The sequence below is a fragment of the Salmo salar genome, chromosome ssa20 (genome assembly GCF_905237065.1).
Source record: "Salmo salar chromosome ssa20, Ssal_v3.1, whole genome shotgun sequence".
Lineage (NCBI taxonomy): Eukaryota > Metazoa > Chordata > Actinopteri > Salmoniformes > Salmonidae > Salmo > Salmo salar.
The window spans coordinates 20,594,568-20,613,757 of NC_059461.1; the positions used below are offsets into that span (position 1 = coordinate 20,594,568).

Consider the following 19,190-nt stretch of genomic DNA (forward strand, 5'->3'; position numbering starts at 1 on the left):
GGCACCATCATAGGATGCCACCTTTCCAACAAGTCAGTTTGTCAAATTTCTGCCCTGCTAGAGCTGCCCCGGTCAACTGTAAGTGCTGTTATTATGAAGTGGAAACGTCTGGGAGCAACAACGGCTCAGCCACTGAGTGCTGAAGTGCGTAGTGCGTAAAAAATAAATAAAATTGCCTGTCCACAGTGACAACACTCACTACCGAGTTCAAACTGCCTCTGGAAGCAACGTCAGCACAAGAACTGTTCATCGGGAGCTTCATGAAATGGGTTTCCATAGCTGAGAAGCCGCACACAAGCCTAAGATCCCCATACGCAATGCCAAGCGTCAGCTGTAGTGGTGTAAAGCTCATCACCATTGGACACTTGAGCAGTGGAAATGTGTTCTCTGGAGTGATGAATCACGCTTCACCATCTGGCAGTCCGACGGATGAATCTGGGTTTGGCAGATCCCAGGACAACACTACATGCCCAAATGCATAGTGCCAACTGTAAAGTTTGGTGGAGGAGGAATAATAGTCTGGGTCTGTTTTTCATTGTTCAGGCTATGCCCCTTAGTTCCAGTGAAGGGAAATCTTAATGCTACAGCATACAATGACATTCTAAACAATTAAGTGCCTCCAACTTTGTGGCAGCAGTTTGGGGAAGGCCCTTTCCTGTTTCAGCATGACAATGCCCCCGTGCACAAAGCGAGGTCAATACAGAAATAGTTTGTCGAGATCGGTGTGGAAAAACTTGACTGGCCCGCACAGAGTCCTGACCTCAACCCCATCGAACATCAGTGCCCGACCTCACTAATGCTCTTGTGGCTGAATGGAATCAAGTCACCACAGCAATGTTCCAACATCTAGTGGAAAGCCTTCCCAGAAGAGTGGAGGCTGTTACAGCAGCAAAAGGGAGGACCAACTCTATATTAATGCCCATGATTTTGGAATGATGTTCGACGAGCAGGTGTCTACATACTTTTGGTCATGTAGTGTTTCAAAATAGAGGTAGACATGTAACGTGTGCTACTATGCCTTCTGCCAAGAAGCCTGGACCTTTCTGGCACAAGAGGAATAGAGCTTTCCCAGTTACTGCATAACCACTGGACCGTGGTGGTTGTCTCCAGTCAATCGCTATAATGGTGGCAGTGATGGGATATTTCAAGAGTTCCTTGTCTTTTTCTAAGTGGGATTCAATCTGTAAGCATTGGGTATAACTTGTGTGCCCGTCCTCAATGTATGAACATTTACTGGCCTCTTCCAAGAGAATTGTCTAGTGCACAGGAGGTACTTTCCCTATAACCTTTGGGGTTGCTGGTTCAAACCCCAATGCGGGTGCTCCCCTTCAATAGGTTTAATTGAGATTCTACAGGTAACTATCAAAATAACAGAAACACCAACATAAAGTGTCTTAGTAGGGCATTGGGCCACCAGCCAGAACAGCTTCATGCACCTAGGTAAAGATTCTACAAGTGTCTGGAACCTTATTGGAGGGATGCGACAACAGTCTTCCACAAGAAATTCCATATTTTGGGGTTTTATTGATGGTGGTGGAAAATGCTGTCTCCAGCACCTCTCCAGAATCTCCCATAGGTGTTCAATTGGGTTGAGATCTAGTGACAGACAGCCATAGCATTTGGTTTACATCGTTTTCATGCTCATCAAACCATTCAGTGACCACTCGTGCCCTGTGGATAGGCGCATTGTCATCCTATGGGGGCACAGCCATGGTAGCTAAAAAAAATGGTTTTCTCTGTAATAAAGCCCATTTGTGGGGAAAACTCATTCTGATTGGCTAGGCCTGGCTCCGTAGTGGGGTAGCCTGGCTGCTAAGTGGGTGGGCCTATGCCCTCCAAGGCCCACCCATGGCTGCACCCCAGCCCAGTCATGTGAAATCCATAGAATAGGGCCTAATTTATTTATTTCAATTGACTGATTTCCTTCTATGAACTGTGTGGTTCCGGAGTTAAGCAATTAACATCTCATCATGTTTAGGGTCATGTATACAGAGACCAAAAATATAAACGCAACATTCAACAATTTCTAAGATTTTACTGAGTTACAGTGTGTATCCCTCATTTACTCAAGTGTTTCCATTATTTTGGTAGTTACCTGTGTTGTAAAAACCTGTTTTAAAAAGAGAACCCTTTTTGATTAGTTTGACAAAATGGTTTTCAATGAAACAATCCTGAAATGAACGTGCCACCATCTCTTCATTTAGTTGAGATAATAGGATAGAATGAACTGTCCTACAGACATAGATACACAGGTCTAGATCCACAGGCCTAATACACATGCTTGAGTTCACCCAACTCCCTCATGTGACATACAGTGCATTTGGAAAATATTCAAACCCCTTCACTTTTTCCACATTTTGTTATGTTACAGCCTTATTCTAAAATGGATAAAAAATCCTCAGCAATCTACACACAGTGTTCCATAATGACAAAATTAAAACAGGTTTTTAGAAATGTTTGCAAATGCATTAGAAATAAAAATAAGTATTCAAACCCTTTGCTATGAGACTCGAAATGGAGCTCAGGTGCATCCTGTTACCATTGATAATCCTTGAGATGTTTCTACAATTTGGAGTCCACCTGTGGTAAATTCAATTGATTGGACATGATTTGGAAAGGAACACACCTGTCTATATAAGGTCCCACAGTTCACAGTGCACGTCAGAGCAAAAACCAAGCCATGAGGACAAAGGTATTGTCCATAGAGCTCTGAGACAGGATTGTGTCGAGGTACAGATCTGGGGAGGGTACCAAAACATTTCTGCAGCATTGAAGGTCCCCAAGAACACAGTGGCCTCCATCATTCTTAAATGGAAGAAGTTTGGAACCACCAAGATTCTTCCTAGAGCTGGCCGCTCAGCAAAACTGAGCAATCAGGGGAGAAGGGCCTTGATCAGGGTGGTGACCAAGAACCTGATGGTCACTCTGACAGAGCTCCAGAGTTCCTCTATGGAGATGGGAGAACCTTCCAGAAGGGCAACCATCTCTGCAGCACTCCACCAATCAGGCCTTTATGGTAGAGTGGCCAGACGGAAGCCACTCCTCAGTAAAAGGCACATGACAGCCCGCTTGGAGTGTGCCAAAAGGCACCTAAAGGACTCTCAGACCATAAGAAACAAGATTCTCTGGTCTGATGAAACCAAGATTGAACTCTTTGGCCTGAATGCCAAGTGTCACATCTGGAGGAAACCAGGTACCGATCATCACCTGGCCAATACCATTCCTACGGTGAAGCATGGTGGCGGAAGCATCATGCTGTGGGGATGTTTTTCAGCGGCAGGGACAGCGTCTAGTCAGTATCGAGGGAAAGATTACAGTTTTTCTTGATTGTTTACACACATTTTCTGAAAGCATGCCTCATATTCTCAGAACTCTACACACAAATCAAAAAACACACACACAATGAGCAAAACCCCTCAATTCTCCAGCTAAATGAAACTTTACATTCAAAACAATGTTATGTCTTATCAAAATGGTATTTTGTTTTCAAATGACACACACAAACCATCATATGAATAGACATTTATAAGAACCAGTTGAACACTTGATGTGCTCAATGTAAAACACTATGATGAATGGAAAACACTTCCTCTCCATTCATCATAATGACTTAGGCTTTTTTTTGGTTCAGTGTTGCCATTACTACAGACAGTACATACATAAGTGTGTTGTAAAATATTTGAGAATATTGTTTTTATACTCAGAACACACAAATACACGGTAACAAATATATTTTATTTTCCCCACAAAAACAATGTACACAGTGTACATCCCATTCCCAACCAACACAAAGTTGCACATACAGTGGTCTACATACAAAACAGAAGAATTTCATGTATACAGTTACAGTAAATAAATAAAAAAATATATAATAAAACTATGCTGCATCCTCTCTTCTGTTGCGGTCTGGCCACAGCACCTCATCCACATCACAAGCAATGTTTTCCCTGGCCAAGCAGCGGGGGAAATATGGCCTAGCATGGCGATTCCAGCCATGAAAAGCATCAGCTGCTATATCTCCACATGCGTCTTCCATAGCTTGGAGAAGAGGTATACGCGTTTGTGGATTTCGGTCATACACTTTCCATCTCCAGGCAGAAAAAAATTCCTCAATAGGATGTAGGAATGGAGAATATGGAGGGAGATAAACAACTACAAAGCGTGGCTGGGCAGTGAACCAGTTACGAACCAGAGCAGCCCTGTGGAAACTTACCTTGTCCCAAATGACAACGTACCTGAGCTGCTCTGGGCCATCTACCTGATCTGGTGGAATGAGTGTGTTGTGTAGGGTGTCCAGGAATGTGATCAGATGGGCGGTGTTGTAAGGGCCAAGGGTAGCATGGTGATGGATGACGCCGTGGTGGGTAATCGCTGCACACATTGTGATGTTCCCTCCGCGCTGGCCAGGGACTTGAACAATGGCACGCTGGCCGATGATATTCCTTCCCCTCTTTCATCTTTTTGTGAGGTTGAATCCAACCTCATCAATGAAGATGAACTGGTGCTCCACTGCAGCCACCTCTAGTTCAAGGACTCTCTGAAACACACATGACAATATCAGAAATAGACATGGAGTGGTCACTATTGTGAAGCACAATCATTATGATTACAATACTGAAATATGTATAATTTATACAGTGTTGAGAGTATGCATCAATGGTGGGATTGTATAGGACTCACTTGCACATAGTTATATCGCGATTCTTTGACTCTTTCTGAATTGCGTTCAAATGGCACCCTGTAGACCCGTTTCATCCTGAGATTATTTCTGCGCAAGACACGGTCCAGTGTCGATAAGCTTACCCTATCAATATTTTGAAATATCTCATTCTTTTATTTTTCTTTGTATTTGCCGTAATGTTATGGCGTTATTTTCTAGGACCATGTTCATGATTTCAGTTTCCTGTTCAGGAGACAGAACACGTTCCTGACCACCTTGTGTTGGTAATCTTTCAGTTCTGCCAAACAAATAGTAAAATACTGTAAATACAAAGTAGGAATACATTTCCCAAATACTTGAAACATACTTTATTTTTACAGTCCTACAGAACAGTCCACAGGCAATACTGTACTACTGTACTCATTGAGTACTGTATTGATATGCAGTACTGCAATTTTGTAGTGAGAGTAGATTTCTTACCTATTCTCATTTCGGAATGTCCGGATAATGTATGCTACAGTGTACCTGCTCAAATTTGGCTGTACTCTTTGCCCAGCCTCCCTCATTGTTAGACCATGGTTGACCACATGATCAACCAAAGTGGCTCGGATCTCATCAGAGATTACGTTCCTTGGTCTTCCTCATCCTCGTCCTTGTCCTCCCCATCCTCCTCCTCTTACTCTCACTTCTCTGGCTCAGCCTCTGTTTCCAATGTTGGCATCCATTGCTCCAAAACAGAAGAGCTCACCCGTTGCCATTTTATGCTAAAGCTCTGATTGCTAATTGTAAAACTGTGTGACGGGTGTTTGCCCATGTGATGAGTCAGTGTGCATATTTTAATGGCAGTGTGTTCATTGTGAAAACAAGAGATTTTCTGCATGAAAATTGTGCCAAATGCAAATAATTGTGTGTAGTGTTTTGAAAAAAGTGTGTTTTAGAACTGGAATTTGAGTGTAAAGCAGGAATTGTGCTTGTAGTTTAGCAGAATTGGTTCAGGGGGTTGGTGCATGAGTTACATGTTGTGGTCATTGTGTCTCAAGTACCAGTATTTGTGTGTAAACAATTGAGAAAACCTGTAATGGAGCAAGATCCTTGATGAAAACCTGCTCAAGAGTGTTCAGGACCTCAGACTGGGGTGAAGGTTCACCTTCTAAAAGGACAACGACCCTAAGCACACTGCCAAGACGCTTCAGGACAAGTCTCTGAATGTCCTTGATTGGCCCAGCCAGAGCCCGGACTTGAACCCGATCTAACATCTGTAACATCTCTGGAGAGAACTGAAAATAGCTGTGCAGCAACGGCGCCCCATCCAAACTGACAGAAATTGAGAGGATCTGCAAAGAACAATGGGAGAAACTCTCAAAAGACAGGTGTTCCAAGCTTGTAGTGTCATACCCATGAAAACTCGAGGCTGTAATCGCTGCCAAAGCTGCTGAAAAGTACTGAGTAAAGAGTCTAAATAAATGTGATAGTTTTTTATTTTCAATACATTTGCAAAAATGTCAAAAACCATTTTTGCTTTGTCATTATGGGGTATTGTGTGTAGATTGATGAGGGGAAAAAACGATTTAATCAATTTTAGAATAAGTAAGTAACAACAAAAAGGGGTCTGAATACTTTTGGAATGCACTGTAAGCTGCTGCAACACTTTACAAGACATAGACAAGAAAATACATGACTAAGCTTGGTGAACATGAGACACCAAATGACGTTCAGACTAATCCAAATTGTATCCAACCCTGTACAGATTACACATTTTGAATTCTATTTTGTTTGACAGTAGGTCATGTATAGCATTTAGTTATTTGTTAACTTATTGACAACTGCATTACTAAATATTGAACAATGAAGCTAGCCTTGAAAAATCTGCTCTCCACTTTCAATCAATCTCACAAAACATACCGTTGTACAGCTACAGTATAGGCCTTCATGAAAAGGTGTCGTTTTTTTGCTTACAAATAAAGTGGATTGAGAAAATACAACTTTTGGCCAAGTTGATGTTCTTTGAAGGACAGACGTCATATCAGTGTCCACATTGTCTTAAACTGTGTGTCATTAGCCACATTCCAACCACAGTTTTTATTAGAGTAAAGGCATAACGTATAAAGAAAAATTACGACCGCTGTGATGGAAACAGGACGTTTCGGTACAATTGTATAAATTATGACAGATAAATCTTCGCTCGGCATAGTTCGATCTTTTTGGGTCTAAAATGAATTACGCTATACGAGAAACGGCGGTGGAAACGCCTTTATGCGCAAATATTAATATACCAACCATCATATCGAAGTAAATTTACGATGATATGGCGTGTGGTCCTCTTACTACGACTTGGGAAACCATGCAGTTTATTAGGCTACAGATGAAATAAATTCTGATGAACTTCACAGAGTGATGCAAGTGCACGGTGATGAGCTTGATGCTGCTTTTCAATAAATATTGAGGGTCTTATGACTGCCGTTCAAGAAAAAGTTCTCCATAATAATCTCATCAAGTAGACTAGCCTACCCGCACTGTATCTGCGAGCTGTTGGCTAGAGCGCACCTGCCAAGACCAGAGTAAGCACATTTGCTATTTAACGCAACCGTTTGTGATCAAAAGATATCTGTAGAGTTGAAAATGCGATGGAAACACATTGAACGTTAGATTTTTATTAAGTACATGAAAACTCAAGCAAAAAAAATACATTGTGTGTGCATTGTCATCACGCACTGATTTAAAAAAAATCTGCAACAAGTCAGTTAGGTGGAAACACCACTGCTGGGAAATTGCGCATATTTTCTTTATGCAGAGTTTAGAATATTCACATGAAAATCTGTCACTAATTGGATGGTAACTTAGCTAGACTCCAGGCATTGGTTCGCCTACACCTGAACAGTCCTGACACTAGCATCAGTAATACAGTCGCTCACTAGCACAATCCACCCCATACTCAACCCGCTGACAATGAGGTGATTTTGGGTAGTGTACTTGTTCATTCACTGCGGGGTCTTCAGTATTTCATTGCCAAAACCAGCTCCAGTTAATCTCCTCTCCAACACATCATGTGATTTGTTAACCGATTGGAGGCCGATCACAATATTACCTCAAAGAAACAGCCATTCAAATAATTCAAGCAATGGCAATGCATTAGCACCAATGCCTAGGGTGATAAAGGTGAACAATGTTGTTGATTCACATGCCTCCAAAAGACAGTGAGGGAACTTTGGAAAGTCTTTCAAATCTGTATTAAAACTTCAAAAAGACTAACCGTAACTACTGTATTGTCCTAGAAGCCTCTGGTTCGTCCGACTCCCCTTTACACACACAGCTCATTCCATTAGGGGGTGCACTCTTAAGGTATGCCGCAAAACTAATGCCAGATGACAATAAGAACGAGAGACTGAACAAACACGCATTCGCACTGCCTACTTAAGAATATGTGAAAGCTATGTCTATTGACTACTTATTTTTGTGCGGTTTATGGTAAGCTCTGTTTGTGTGTGAAGTGTCCATTAAGTTTATACTGGGTGAGCTGTTGGACATTGTTGGAGGCACACAGCGTAGGCTACACAGCCTCTCCTCCCTGCAGAGGAAATTACAAAAATGTGGACAGTGCTTATTCGGGAAGGAACTAAGGGGTGTGTTATATTTCTGCATGCATGATCAATGGGGTTGAATAGTATGGGGTGGCGGGGTGGCATGGACACAAGGCTGAAAGAGGAGGGGCAGAAACAGGGAGGTTTGCTGACTAATGAGACTATGAGGACAGAAGGGAAAATTGCAGTTCTGATAGTGAGCTACTTTTCCAGTAAACAAAGTGTGGTTCTTTATTTCTAGAACAGAAGATACTGTAGGCTACATACTAACACATGCAAACACACTTTTTCTTTGATAATAAAATTACATAACTGTATATTTACTTTCTCACACCAAATGCCTGCTAGAATGTGTGATAATGCACTGTATGGGATTTAAATGCAGTACAGGCCACACTACCCTGCCTCCCTCACTGGGTTGTCCTCTGAACAGTGCAAATTCAGGCACAATGGGACTTAATTACAGGGCAGTAGTGTTTCAAAGAGATAGAGGGAGCCCTGTTCCCCCATTTCATATACTGCACAATGCCATCTTCCCTAGTGTAGGGTGGAGTGAGGAACGAGGCTGAACCGGAGGAAGCACAAGGTAAAGAGAGAGAGCGTTATTGGAGATGAATCAACACTGCGAAAGCAATACTACCAATATAGCATAGCTACAATGCCACCTGTAGGGGTTCTTAAGTATTACTGATTCAGATGTACACATGAAGTTAGACAAAGTCATGGAGGATAATACAAAACAGACGTGTGATGGTAACGACCTGTGAATCTGAAATATATGAAATCTTTAGCGAAAGCTTTGATGTGACATCTATGTCTGATCTAATCACAGGAGGTAAAGCACTTTCAATGAGAGAGAGGAAGGAATGAATGAGAAAAGGGTTGGACAAAGGGGTGGGAGGATGCTTTTGTTTGGGTTTTATGGCCAGATTGTCTACTGCTCTGGGAAAGTGAAAACCCAACCTTAGGTTAGGTTACCTGGGGGAGAAAAAGACCCAGGAAGAGGGTCAGAGGAAAGGTTAGGTGACTGTCAGGGACAGCAGAAATATTCAAGCGAGCAGAGAGAAACAGAACCCAAAGTCAGTGAACGCTAGCAGGTGTTCTCTGGCATCTAAAATCTACCTCTATCATACCCTGTCTTTCTAGAATGATGCAGTAGTGCCCTCTAGTGCTGTGCAGGACAACAGCTACTTTCAATTTCTCTGTCCAATTCATTCCAAACCTCTCAAAACACACCTATCAGGTTTTCATGATAAATGTTAAGCTACAACATCCATTCCATTAGGCCTTTACATTACAATTGATATGAAATATAGAATAGTATAGTTATACTAGCCACAAATTACATCAAGGCAGTCTAAAATATGCATTTTGCTGTTATCCTTTTTGGACCCTAAAATGAATGCCTATAAGTGTCATGGAGAATTGTGTCGGTTTAGAATATATTGAAAAATAAATATGCTAGGTTTTAATGTGCGTATTAAGATGCAGTTAGCTTATTTTTGTAACCTCACATATGTATTACATTTGTGTGTTATACAGGAGGCTGTATGAATGTGCAGTTTATTTTCATTTATAGTTTGACTGCACTTTGCTCACTGTTAGGGATGGACGGAGATGGGGACAAAGTTCACAGAAAGCGCATGGGGAGGAGGGGGAGGGAAAAAAAGACCTTTTAAAGCATAACAGCAGGTGGAGGGCTAAAACCAGACAGCTCAGCTCAGAACGAGACGAGGAGAAAAATCAAACGGGGGAAAATGAAAGCAAACTTTCTCTATTCCTAAACTGAAGGACAGAAATGCAATGATTCCAGAAGCCAATTGCTCTGTTTTTTTGTGTAAGCGCATGACTGCAGTGTGTCTGTGTTGGTGTGTGAGTGTGTGTTTGTGACCTGTGGCCTGCGTAGTCTGTGTGCTGTGTTGTGAGGTAAAGATTAGGCAACAGCGTAATGGAGGGAGAGGAGAGGAAAGGAGAAGCAGGGCCCGGCCCTGGTCGTCTGTCTGCTCTCCAGGAGCAGCTGATCTGGGCTCTGCTGGGCTCTGGACTGTCCCGGGAGGTCCTGGTCCATGCCCTGGGAGAACTGGAGCGAGAGAGGGTCACCCCTGGAGCAGAGAAGGGGGACAGGGGGGATGGCGAGAGTTCGGAGGAGGGAGAAATGGATTTTCCACCCCCAATATTCCAGGAGCTGGAGGCCCTAGCCCCAGAGGAGGCAGCCAGGCAGAGGGCTCTGGTCGACCAACTGCTTCAGTAAGTAACTCCCAAATGTCTGCCATCCACCCTATCCTCCCCTTAACATATATAGTACATCAATTTCTTCCTTTTATCAAACCTCAAATATTAATACACACACCCATACAACAACAACATAGCCATACCCCTTTGCTGTGCTATTATTCTCTCACTTTAAAAAAATAATGTCCAACTCATTTGTAAAAAAAATTATAATAATATTTAAAAACAAATACGTTTTAGGGTGGTTACTTCATTGTGTTTTCCATTCGCTTTCTTTCCTGCTCTCTTTTCCTGTCGTTTTCTGACCAAGAAAAGGTTCCAGAGAGTACAAACAATTGACGGTTTTACCTGGCAGCATCCTTTCTACTCCCTTTCTTCATCTTTCTCAAATTTAGTCCCCCTCTTCCCCGTTCTCCTGCTCCCTCTGAGATCTCTCTTGGCCTCTGAGGTGAATTTAAAGGAGGGTTCCTCCTTTCCTGGTTACTAATTACCCACCCCATCAGTATTCTCTGTCCATTTAATGAATGAACTACATGCAATGGTTAAGATTAACAGAAATGTGCTATGTTTGTCTGTGTGTTAGAACAGATTGAGTGAATATTTACTACTATTTGGAAAAGCCCCTTTAATTTCACCACATTTCAAACTACAACATATATCTCAAGATTGTGGTTTAACTGGTCATTGTATATAGCTAAAAGTTGGCCATTTTACAACACCCAGCATGAAAACACAACTTGACCAACCATGCCGTAGTATAAAAATGCATCAAACATAGATAAAGCTTTTGTATGTTAATATACATAATACAAATGTTATGTACTATTGCTAGTCGTCAAGGTTTGTGTTGCAGCAAGTAGGCTATCCATATCTTTATGGGTTTTAATTCCAGTGACCAGAGAGAGCTGGACTTTGCCCTGCTGTGCTTCCCCTTATCTCTTATTGTCAACATCCCTCTCTCCCTCCCTCTCTTTAAGCATATGTGTTTTGTCTGTGTGTGTGTGTGATAGGGAGGATCCATGGCGCGTGGCAAAACTGGTGAAGAGCTACATGCAGCAGCATAACCTCCCCCAGAGAGAGGTGGTCGAATCCACAGGCCTCAACCAGTCCCATCTCTCCCAGCACCTCAACAAAGGCACGCCCATGAAGAACCAGAAACGGGCTGCTTTGTACAGCTGGTACGTCAGGAAGCAGGGCGAGATTAGCCAGCGTGAGTATTTGACCAGCTGATGAGCTGACCCTGCCTTTACTGCACTACAGTATGACATTACAGTCTGGACTCTGAAGTGTAACATTTATTAATAGCTCAAATCATGACTACCTCATTCATTAATATTCACAATAAATTGCCATAAATCTATAGTGTTTTGGGGATTGGGAGCTCTTACACAAGACTGAATCTCAGGATGCGAAGAACAATTATGTCAACGGATCTTGCTTACTCTATGTCCTTCCTTATATCCACTTTCTGGAAAAAAGTTTCAAATAGCTTTGACATTTGCAAACTTTCCATTTCAACCATGTAAGGAAAGTGTGGTCTCCTGCTGTGTTTTCCCAATGATAGCGAAATCACAATCCCTGTACCTCAATCCTTAGACTTGTAAATCCATCATGATACAGTATTCAATATGTCTGTCAGCTGTAAACAACTATGGGGGCCCACTGGTCACTGTGAGTCAAATATAGACATGTAAGGTAACATGATACTGTCCACTTTCACATTTCATGTGTAGAGAGACACACAATCTGCATGTCCCCACACACACACACACACACACACACACACACACACACGTTGCAAATTATCTCAAACTCTAATATAAAAACAGATTCCTGTGAATTAGCCCTATTGTTTTAAAGATATAACAATACTGTCTGAATAATTAATAATACTGATATAACAATATGGATACTATAACAATACAATTGACGTTTATCACAAAATTCTACAAATATGCTTTCACTGACCACCCCATGCAGAGTTTACTAATGCCAGGCATGCCCTTGGGTCTGGAGAGGAGCAGGGAGAGGACGTGAGGAAGGGACGTAGGAACAGGTTCAAATGGGGACCCGCCTCCCAGCAAATCCTCTTCCACGCCTATGAACGACAGAGGAACCCAAGCAAAGAGGAGAGAGAGGGATTAGTGGAGGAGTGTAACAGGTGAGAGAGAGAGAGGTCAGCTAAAAACAGGAAATGTTCCCAGTTCCAGTGCAATGGAGGAACTGTCCCTGTCATTTTAGCGTGTCCCCCTTAAAGACGCTTCTCTTGCTCCGGGCCCTCTATGGCTCTTCCTCAGGGCTGAGTGTCTCCAGAGGGGTGTGTCTCCGTCCCAGCTGGCTGGCCTGGGCTCTAACTTGGTGACAGAGGTACGAGTGTACAACTGGTTCGCTAACCGCCGCAAGGAGGAGGCCTTCCGCCATAAACTGGCTCTTGATATGCCTTACAACAGCCAATCAGCAAGCTCCACCAACCACACGCTCTCACACAGCCCTGAGCAAGGTAACACTCACCCTCACCAAAGTGAATCAAAATATAATTTCATTTAATCCACAAAGAGCATAATTCATTATTAGTGTTGTCATCAGGGTGTTGCTTATGTACTATTTTCAGTGCCCTTATACAGGGGAACAGAGCCAAAACTGACAGGGTGCAACATTACCTCATCCCAGGAAACACCTGATCCTAACTCATCCTAACAGGCTTCCTCTCTTCCAGGCATGAAGTATAGCCAGCAAATCACATGTGATAATCTGGGGTCATCGAGGGGTCACAATGGAGACAGAGGCTTGGGGGGCCGCCTGGCCAGCCCCATTCAACTGGAGCCCAGCCACACACTCCTGGAAACACACCATCACAAACCAGTGAGATCACCTACCGTATCTCACCTCTACACACATTGTTACAATCCCCATTACACGACCACAAACCAGTAAAATGAGATCAAACAACCTCTCATTGTCACAACCAGAGATCAGCAACTATGATCACATAATCCCAATCATCACAATACATAGATTAGTAACTGCACAACACATCAGTGTGATCACAAACCATAATAAGCAAATTATTTCACAAACCATATTACATCATAATAAGCAAATGACATCACAAACCATATTACATCGTTATATAAGACCATGAGGTCGCTAACCATATATCATCATGTAACGCAGTGAAATCCCAAGCCATATCACATCAAACTAGGGAGATCATAGACTACTTCACGTCATCATAAACCTTTGGGTATACAAAGCATCTCAATCCTCACAAGAATCTATGGCTGTGGTTCTGCCACCAACTTTCCCCATCTCAGGTATCAGGTGGTGGCCCCTTGCCCCCAGTCAGCACCCTGACATCACTGCACAGTCTGTCTGCCTCGCCTGCTCCCCACCATGGACTCATCATGACCTCCCTGCCCAGCGTCATGAGTCTGGGAGAGTCCTCTCTCCTCATAGGTAACCCATTCTACACACAGTCCCCTCCACTCAAACAGCTCTAAGTCAGAGCATAGTTATTTTTAAAACGGTCATTTCAAAACATATCGACTGTATTGTATCTTATCCTTTTCCAGTGATGATCAGAAAGTTGTTAGATATAAAAAAACGAACTGACATTAACAAAGTAGCCTAGCCTAATCCATGTTTTCCTGGCCTGTTGGTCAACAGGTCAAACCGTACCTGTCATCAACAATGTGGGAGGCGGGTTCACCACCCTTCAGCCAATCTCTTTCCAGCAGCAGCTTCATTCCACTTCCCAGCAGCAACTCACACAGCAGTTCCAGAGTCATATGGGCCACCACAGTCCTTTCATGGCAACCATGGCACAGCTTCCATGTCACAGTAAGGCCACAGTGGCAGCATGTTACTCCTTCATTTGCCCTTTGACAGAAATACAATATGTGAAACAAGGAATGAGTGAGAGCAACCTAATAGAACTGCTAGAACTAAGGAGGGTTTCATAAAGTACCCATGCCTCCTGCTCTCAATTTCTCCACTGCAGTGTACAGCAAGTCTGATATGTCCCACTACCCTCCGTCCAGCCTACTGTCCCAAGCAATGGTCATCACTGACAGCAGCAGCCTTGGAACACTGACCAGTCTAACCACAGTCAGACAGGTACTGTGATTCTAAACATTCACCTAAAATGAAAGTGATGCCATTAATAATCAGTTGCATAAGTCTGAGTATACAGGTATAGAAAAGTCTAGACTCACTAGCTAATGATCGGTAGTAGTATTAATGTGGGTTGAATCTGCTAATGACTTTTGCATTGGTTAGATTCTGACCACAGACCCTGAGGAGCAGACAGACCAACCCATCCAGGAGGACTCCCTACACCTGCAGTCCCCTTCACCTGTGCCAGGTAAGATAAATCATGTTACTCCAAGTGTAGACTATTTCCCAAAATATGCAGTTTCTTACACTACACTAAAGGGGAGACTGAAGACATCTAAAAAAGCTACTAAGTGTGTAACACATACAGTACCAGTCAAAAGTTTGGACACACCTACTCATTATTTTTCTTTATTTGTACTATTTTCTACATTGTAGAATAATAGTGAAGACATCAAAATGTTAAATAGTATATATGCAATCATGTAGTAACCAAAAAAAAAAAAGTGTTAAACAAATCCAAATGTATTTTCTATTTGAGATTTTTCAAAGTAGCCACCCTTTGCCTTGATGACAGCTTTGCACACTCTTGGCATTCTCTCAACCAGCTTCATGAGGTAGTCACCAGGAATGCATTTCAATTAACAGGTGTGCCTTGTTAAAAGTTCATTTGTGGAATTTCTTTCCTTCTCAATGCGTTTGAGCCAATCAGTTGTGTTGCGAGAAGGTAGGGGTGGTATACAGAAGATAGCCCTATTTGGTAAAAGACCAAGTCCATATTATGGCAAGAGCAGCTCAAATAAGAAAAGAGAAACAATAGACCATCATTATTTTAAGACATGAAGGTCAGTCAATCCAGAAAATGTCAAGAACTTTGAAAGTTTCTTCAAGTGCAGTCGCAAAAACCATCAAGCTCTATGATGAAACTGGCTCTCATGAGGACCACCACAGGAAAGGAAGACCCAGAGTTACCTCTGCTGCAGAGGATAAGTTCATTAAAACGTTTCCAGCCTCAGAAATTGCAGCCCAAATAAATGCTTCAGAGTTCAAGTAACAGACACATCTCAATATCAACTGTTCTGAGTTGACTCTGTGAATCAGGTCTTCATGGTCGAATTGCTGGAAAGAAACCACTACTAAAGGACACCAATAATAAGAAGAGACTTGCTTGGGCCAAGAAACAAGAGCAATGGACATTAGACAAGTGGAAATCTGTCCGTTGGTCTGATGAGTCCAAATTTGATATTTTTGGTTCCAACCGCCGTGTCTTTGTGAGACGCAGAGTAGGTGAAAGGACGATCTCCGCATGTGTGGTTCCCACCGTGAAGCATGGAGGTGGTGGTATGATGGCGTGGGGTTGCTTTTCTGGTGACACTGTCAGTGATTTATTTAGAATTCAAAGCACACTTAACCAGCATGGCTACCACAGCATTCTGCAGCGATACGCCATCCCATCTGGTTTCGCTTAGAGGGACTATCATTTGTTTTTCAACAGGACTATGACCCAAAACACACCTCCAGGCTGTGTAAGGTATATTTTACCAAGGAGGAGGAGTGCTGCATCAGATGACCTGGCCTCCACAATCACCCAACCTCAACGCCATTGAGATGATTTGGACCGCAGAGTGAAGGAAAAGCAGCCAACAAGTGATCAGCATATGTGGGAACTCCTTCAAGACTGTTGGAAAAGCATTCCAGGTGACTACCTCGTGAAGCTGGTTGAGAGAATGCAAAGCTGTCAAGGCAAAGGGTGGCTACTTTGAAGAATCTAAAATCTAAAATATATTTTGATTTGTTTAACACTTCTTGGTAACTACATGATTCCTTGTGTTATTTCATAGTTTTGATGTCTTCAGTATTATTCTACAATGTAGAAAATAATTAAAAATAAAGAAAAAAAATCTTGAATGAGTAGGCGTGTCCAAACTTATAACTGGTACTGTACTTCAAAGTAATCTTAATACAGCTTGAAAGTAGTAAATATAACCCATGGTGTTCTCTAGTTGCCAGTCAAAATAGGGCATTTTAAATGCAGGGTTGTAATTGGAATGACAGTAGAGAAACTAGAAATTAATAACTTACCATCTGTTTTTCTTAGTTTCCTCTGGGAATTTACAGCTGTATCCTCCATCTCAGTCTAGTGAAAGTCATCCACCTCACCGCCTCTCCTCTTCGCCAGCAGACATCAACTCCTACATTCCTGCACAGATGGTCTCTACCGCACAGTAGCAACAGAATGTAACCACTATGTATTGTGAAGGGGTGGGAGCAGAGGGTGGGTGAAACAAAATAGTTTTTACAGTAAGTAGAGAACTGTAATAGAGATGTAACGCAAATTCTCCAAAACTACTTCTGCAGTAAAATTTTCCAGAGAAACTATAACTCATTCTGCTAGATACATAAATCCAGGAGGGACTCACTGTCAGTTATCAGTCTCGTCACTTGAATTAGCAGCCTTACTATTACAAAGAACGTTGTGCTCAGTGTCAGTCTGCTGATCTGAGGTCAGAGATAAACCATTAGCAACAACCACATCTAAATCCATGCAAACAGAGAATGCTGAGCGATTGATCCCCGTTTTACAATAAACATGTATATTATCAATAGGAAAGTGTTTTAATAAAAATGCTCTCAGAATTATTGACATCAGTGTAAACTGCTTTCTTTACAAAACAAGGCATAGCACTGATTGTGTTTTGGGCAGAGAAAAAAGGTAATCAAATATCTGGTGAGACTTACAGTATTCCACATTTCTGAAAGAACGTATTCCATTCCAGAAAAGAACAAACTACAAAGTAGTACAACATTGCAGTGATTATTTAAAGAAAATAACAGTGTATGACCTGACCATGTTATAATGAATGCTAAGAACCCCAAGCTACAACAGGTTAACAGTTCTTACAAGTATGGAACAGCCAATATCCCAAATCACAACAAGTGAGTCCAGAAGTCTCTCAGTGCTTTTCTACTTCCTCTTCCACCCTTTCATCTGTGCCTTTTTGTTTATTTTTCTTCTTCTTGACCTTCAGCGGTAGACTATCCTCCTCGGGGCTCTTTTGGTCCTCCTCCGTTTTAGCATAAGGTGAGGCTTCTCCACAGTTCTCGACCTCGCGGGGAGCTGTCCTTTTCTTATTTTTCTCTGGGACAGGGCTGTTATTACTGTCCTCTCCTTCCTGAACCTTGTATTTCTTCTTCTTCTTCTTCTTCAATTTATCTGAGCTGAGGGACTCTGGCAGGGAAGGTGTAACTGCGCTGGGGAGAGCAGATGATAGGAGGTCTGTAACTGACACTGCCGCCTCTCTCAGTCTCATCTCCAGCTCACTGTCACTGTCACTAGGGGAAAATTGCAGAAACAAACTTAAACTTTATTAAACTGTTTATTAAACTGTAATACAGTAGTATTACAATATGAGTTACAGGAATATTTCAATCATGCAATGCTACTGTAAGGATTCCTTCCCAAAGTAGTTATGAAGGTGACATCAAACCACCTCACATATCCCAAAGGTTAAAAGGTCAGGCCTACATAGAACAAGCATCACCTTGAGCTGGGGACGGGCCGGCGCCTTACAGGAGGAGGAGGGGGATCAATGGTAAACTCTCCTGGGACAGATGTGGTGAACAGCCGGAAACCTTCAAAAAACCAAGAAAAAAGATCAAGAACACACACAGGATTTATATTGCATCATATTTGACATCATACAGTTCGTAACTACTGCATTAGTTTCAGTGCAAAACAATTTCTGGATAAACCCTCACCTTCATCTTCACATTTGGTTGACTGTGTGCAGGGTTTTGATGTTTCTGTAGATATCACTGAAATGCAACTGAATATCAAATTGCATAGTTAGATTAAAGTTGGCGACTGAAAAGTTGATAGGTGGAGGCAACGAGGCGAACGCTAAAGGTAGCTATAATAGTAAAACTGATGTTTCATCAACAGTTTCCCATGACAAAGAAGAAATACTGTACCTGTCAAGTATAGCACCTAATTTCTTTGCAACGTGCGCACGGAACTCTGGAGTCGTCTGAAGCTCATTCCCATCATGTTCATGTTTAGATACAGCCACACTGTTGACCATAGCATTACATAAAACACGATTGTTCTGGAGAAGCCAAACGTGAGGCAAAACCTCTATGCCTGATGGTGAATCATAATAATACAGAGTGGGTGGCATGCCATTCAGAGAAAACGAACAACTTACCGACGGGATAACTTCCCATTGCTTTCCCCATCTAAAACAACAGTCGTTACATTACTGTTAAGACTTTGCTGCTGTATTGGGGTAAGATAGTTTTGTGTGTGAAATCTTTAGCCAGCGAGCAAATCTATCTCCCACCCCACATTTGCTGTTGACTAGCATTAGCTAGCTAAGATACATCCTGTGTTTTAGCTAAAGCAAAAGGTTATTTAGGCTGAATTTACCTGCCGTGTTGGTATTGTGTGTACCATTAATTCCATATGTGCCAAAACTCCAAGCTGCTTCCTTAAACTTTTCCAGATCTTCCTCCTCACTGCTTGAGTCTTCAACCATCGTTCCAACGGGGGCTGACATGTTGGATCAAGTACATTTGCGGCTACAAAGCAATGCACTATGGGTAATGAA

General features: G+C 42.3%; 2 protein-coding genes across 3 annotated transcripts; one reads left to right on the forward strand and one right to left on the reverse strand.

The window, feature by feature from the left end:
- Positions 1-10,133: 10,133 nt before the first annotated feature.
- Positions 10,134-17,204, forward strand: hnf1a (HNF1 homeobox a). The gene is given in 10 exon segments (NM_001123674.1): positions 10,134-10,485; positions 11,481-11,680; positions 12,451-12,631; positions 12,768-12,970; positions 13,187-13,332; positions 13,785-13,926; positions 14,137-14,310; positions 14,471-14,586; positions 14,749-14,833; positions 16,682-17,204. Coding segments are annotated over 10 exon segments (1,677 nt in total). The 5' UTR covers positions 10,134-10,186; the 3' UTR covers positions 16,813-17,204.
- Positions 17,179-19,180, reverse strand: cssa20h12orf43 (chromosome ssa20 C12orf43 homolog). Of its 2 annotated transcripts, XM_014160067.2 has the most exons (6): positions 19,010-19,180; positions 18,789-18,819; positions 18,556-18,654; positions 18,343-18,410; positions 18,126-18,216; positions 17,179-17,916 (listed from the first exon to the last, which is right to left on the reverse strand). In XM_014160067.2, exons 1-6 carry the CDS (start codon positions 19,137-19,139, stop codon positions 17,538-17,540), a joined length of 798 nt encoding a protein of 265 aa, XP_014015542.1. In that variant the 5' UTR covers positions 19,140-19,180; the 3' UTR covers positions 17,179-17,537.
- Positions 19,181-19,190: the final 10 nt, after the last annotated feature.

Bases quoted from the DNA above. Each gene is read 5' to 3' on its own strand.
- cssa20h12orf43 (XM_014160067.2), bottom strand. From the start codon at position 19,139: ATGTCAGCCCCCGTTGGAACGATGGTTGAAGACTCAAGCAGTGAGGAG. The intron at 18,655-18,788 runs GTAAGTTGTTCG...TATGGTCAACAG, and splicing joins AATGGGAAGTTATCCCGTCG to TGTGGCTGTATCTAAACATG. The intron at 18,217-18,342 runs GTGAGGGTTTAT...GGTTTTTTGAAG, and splicing joins AACCAAATGTGAAGATGAAG to GTTTCCGGCTGTTCACCACA.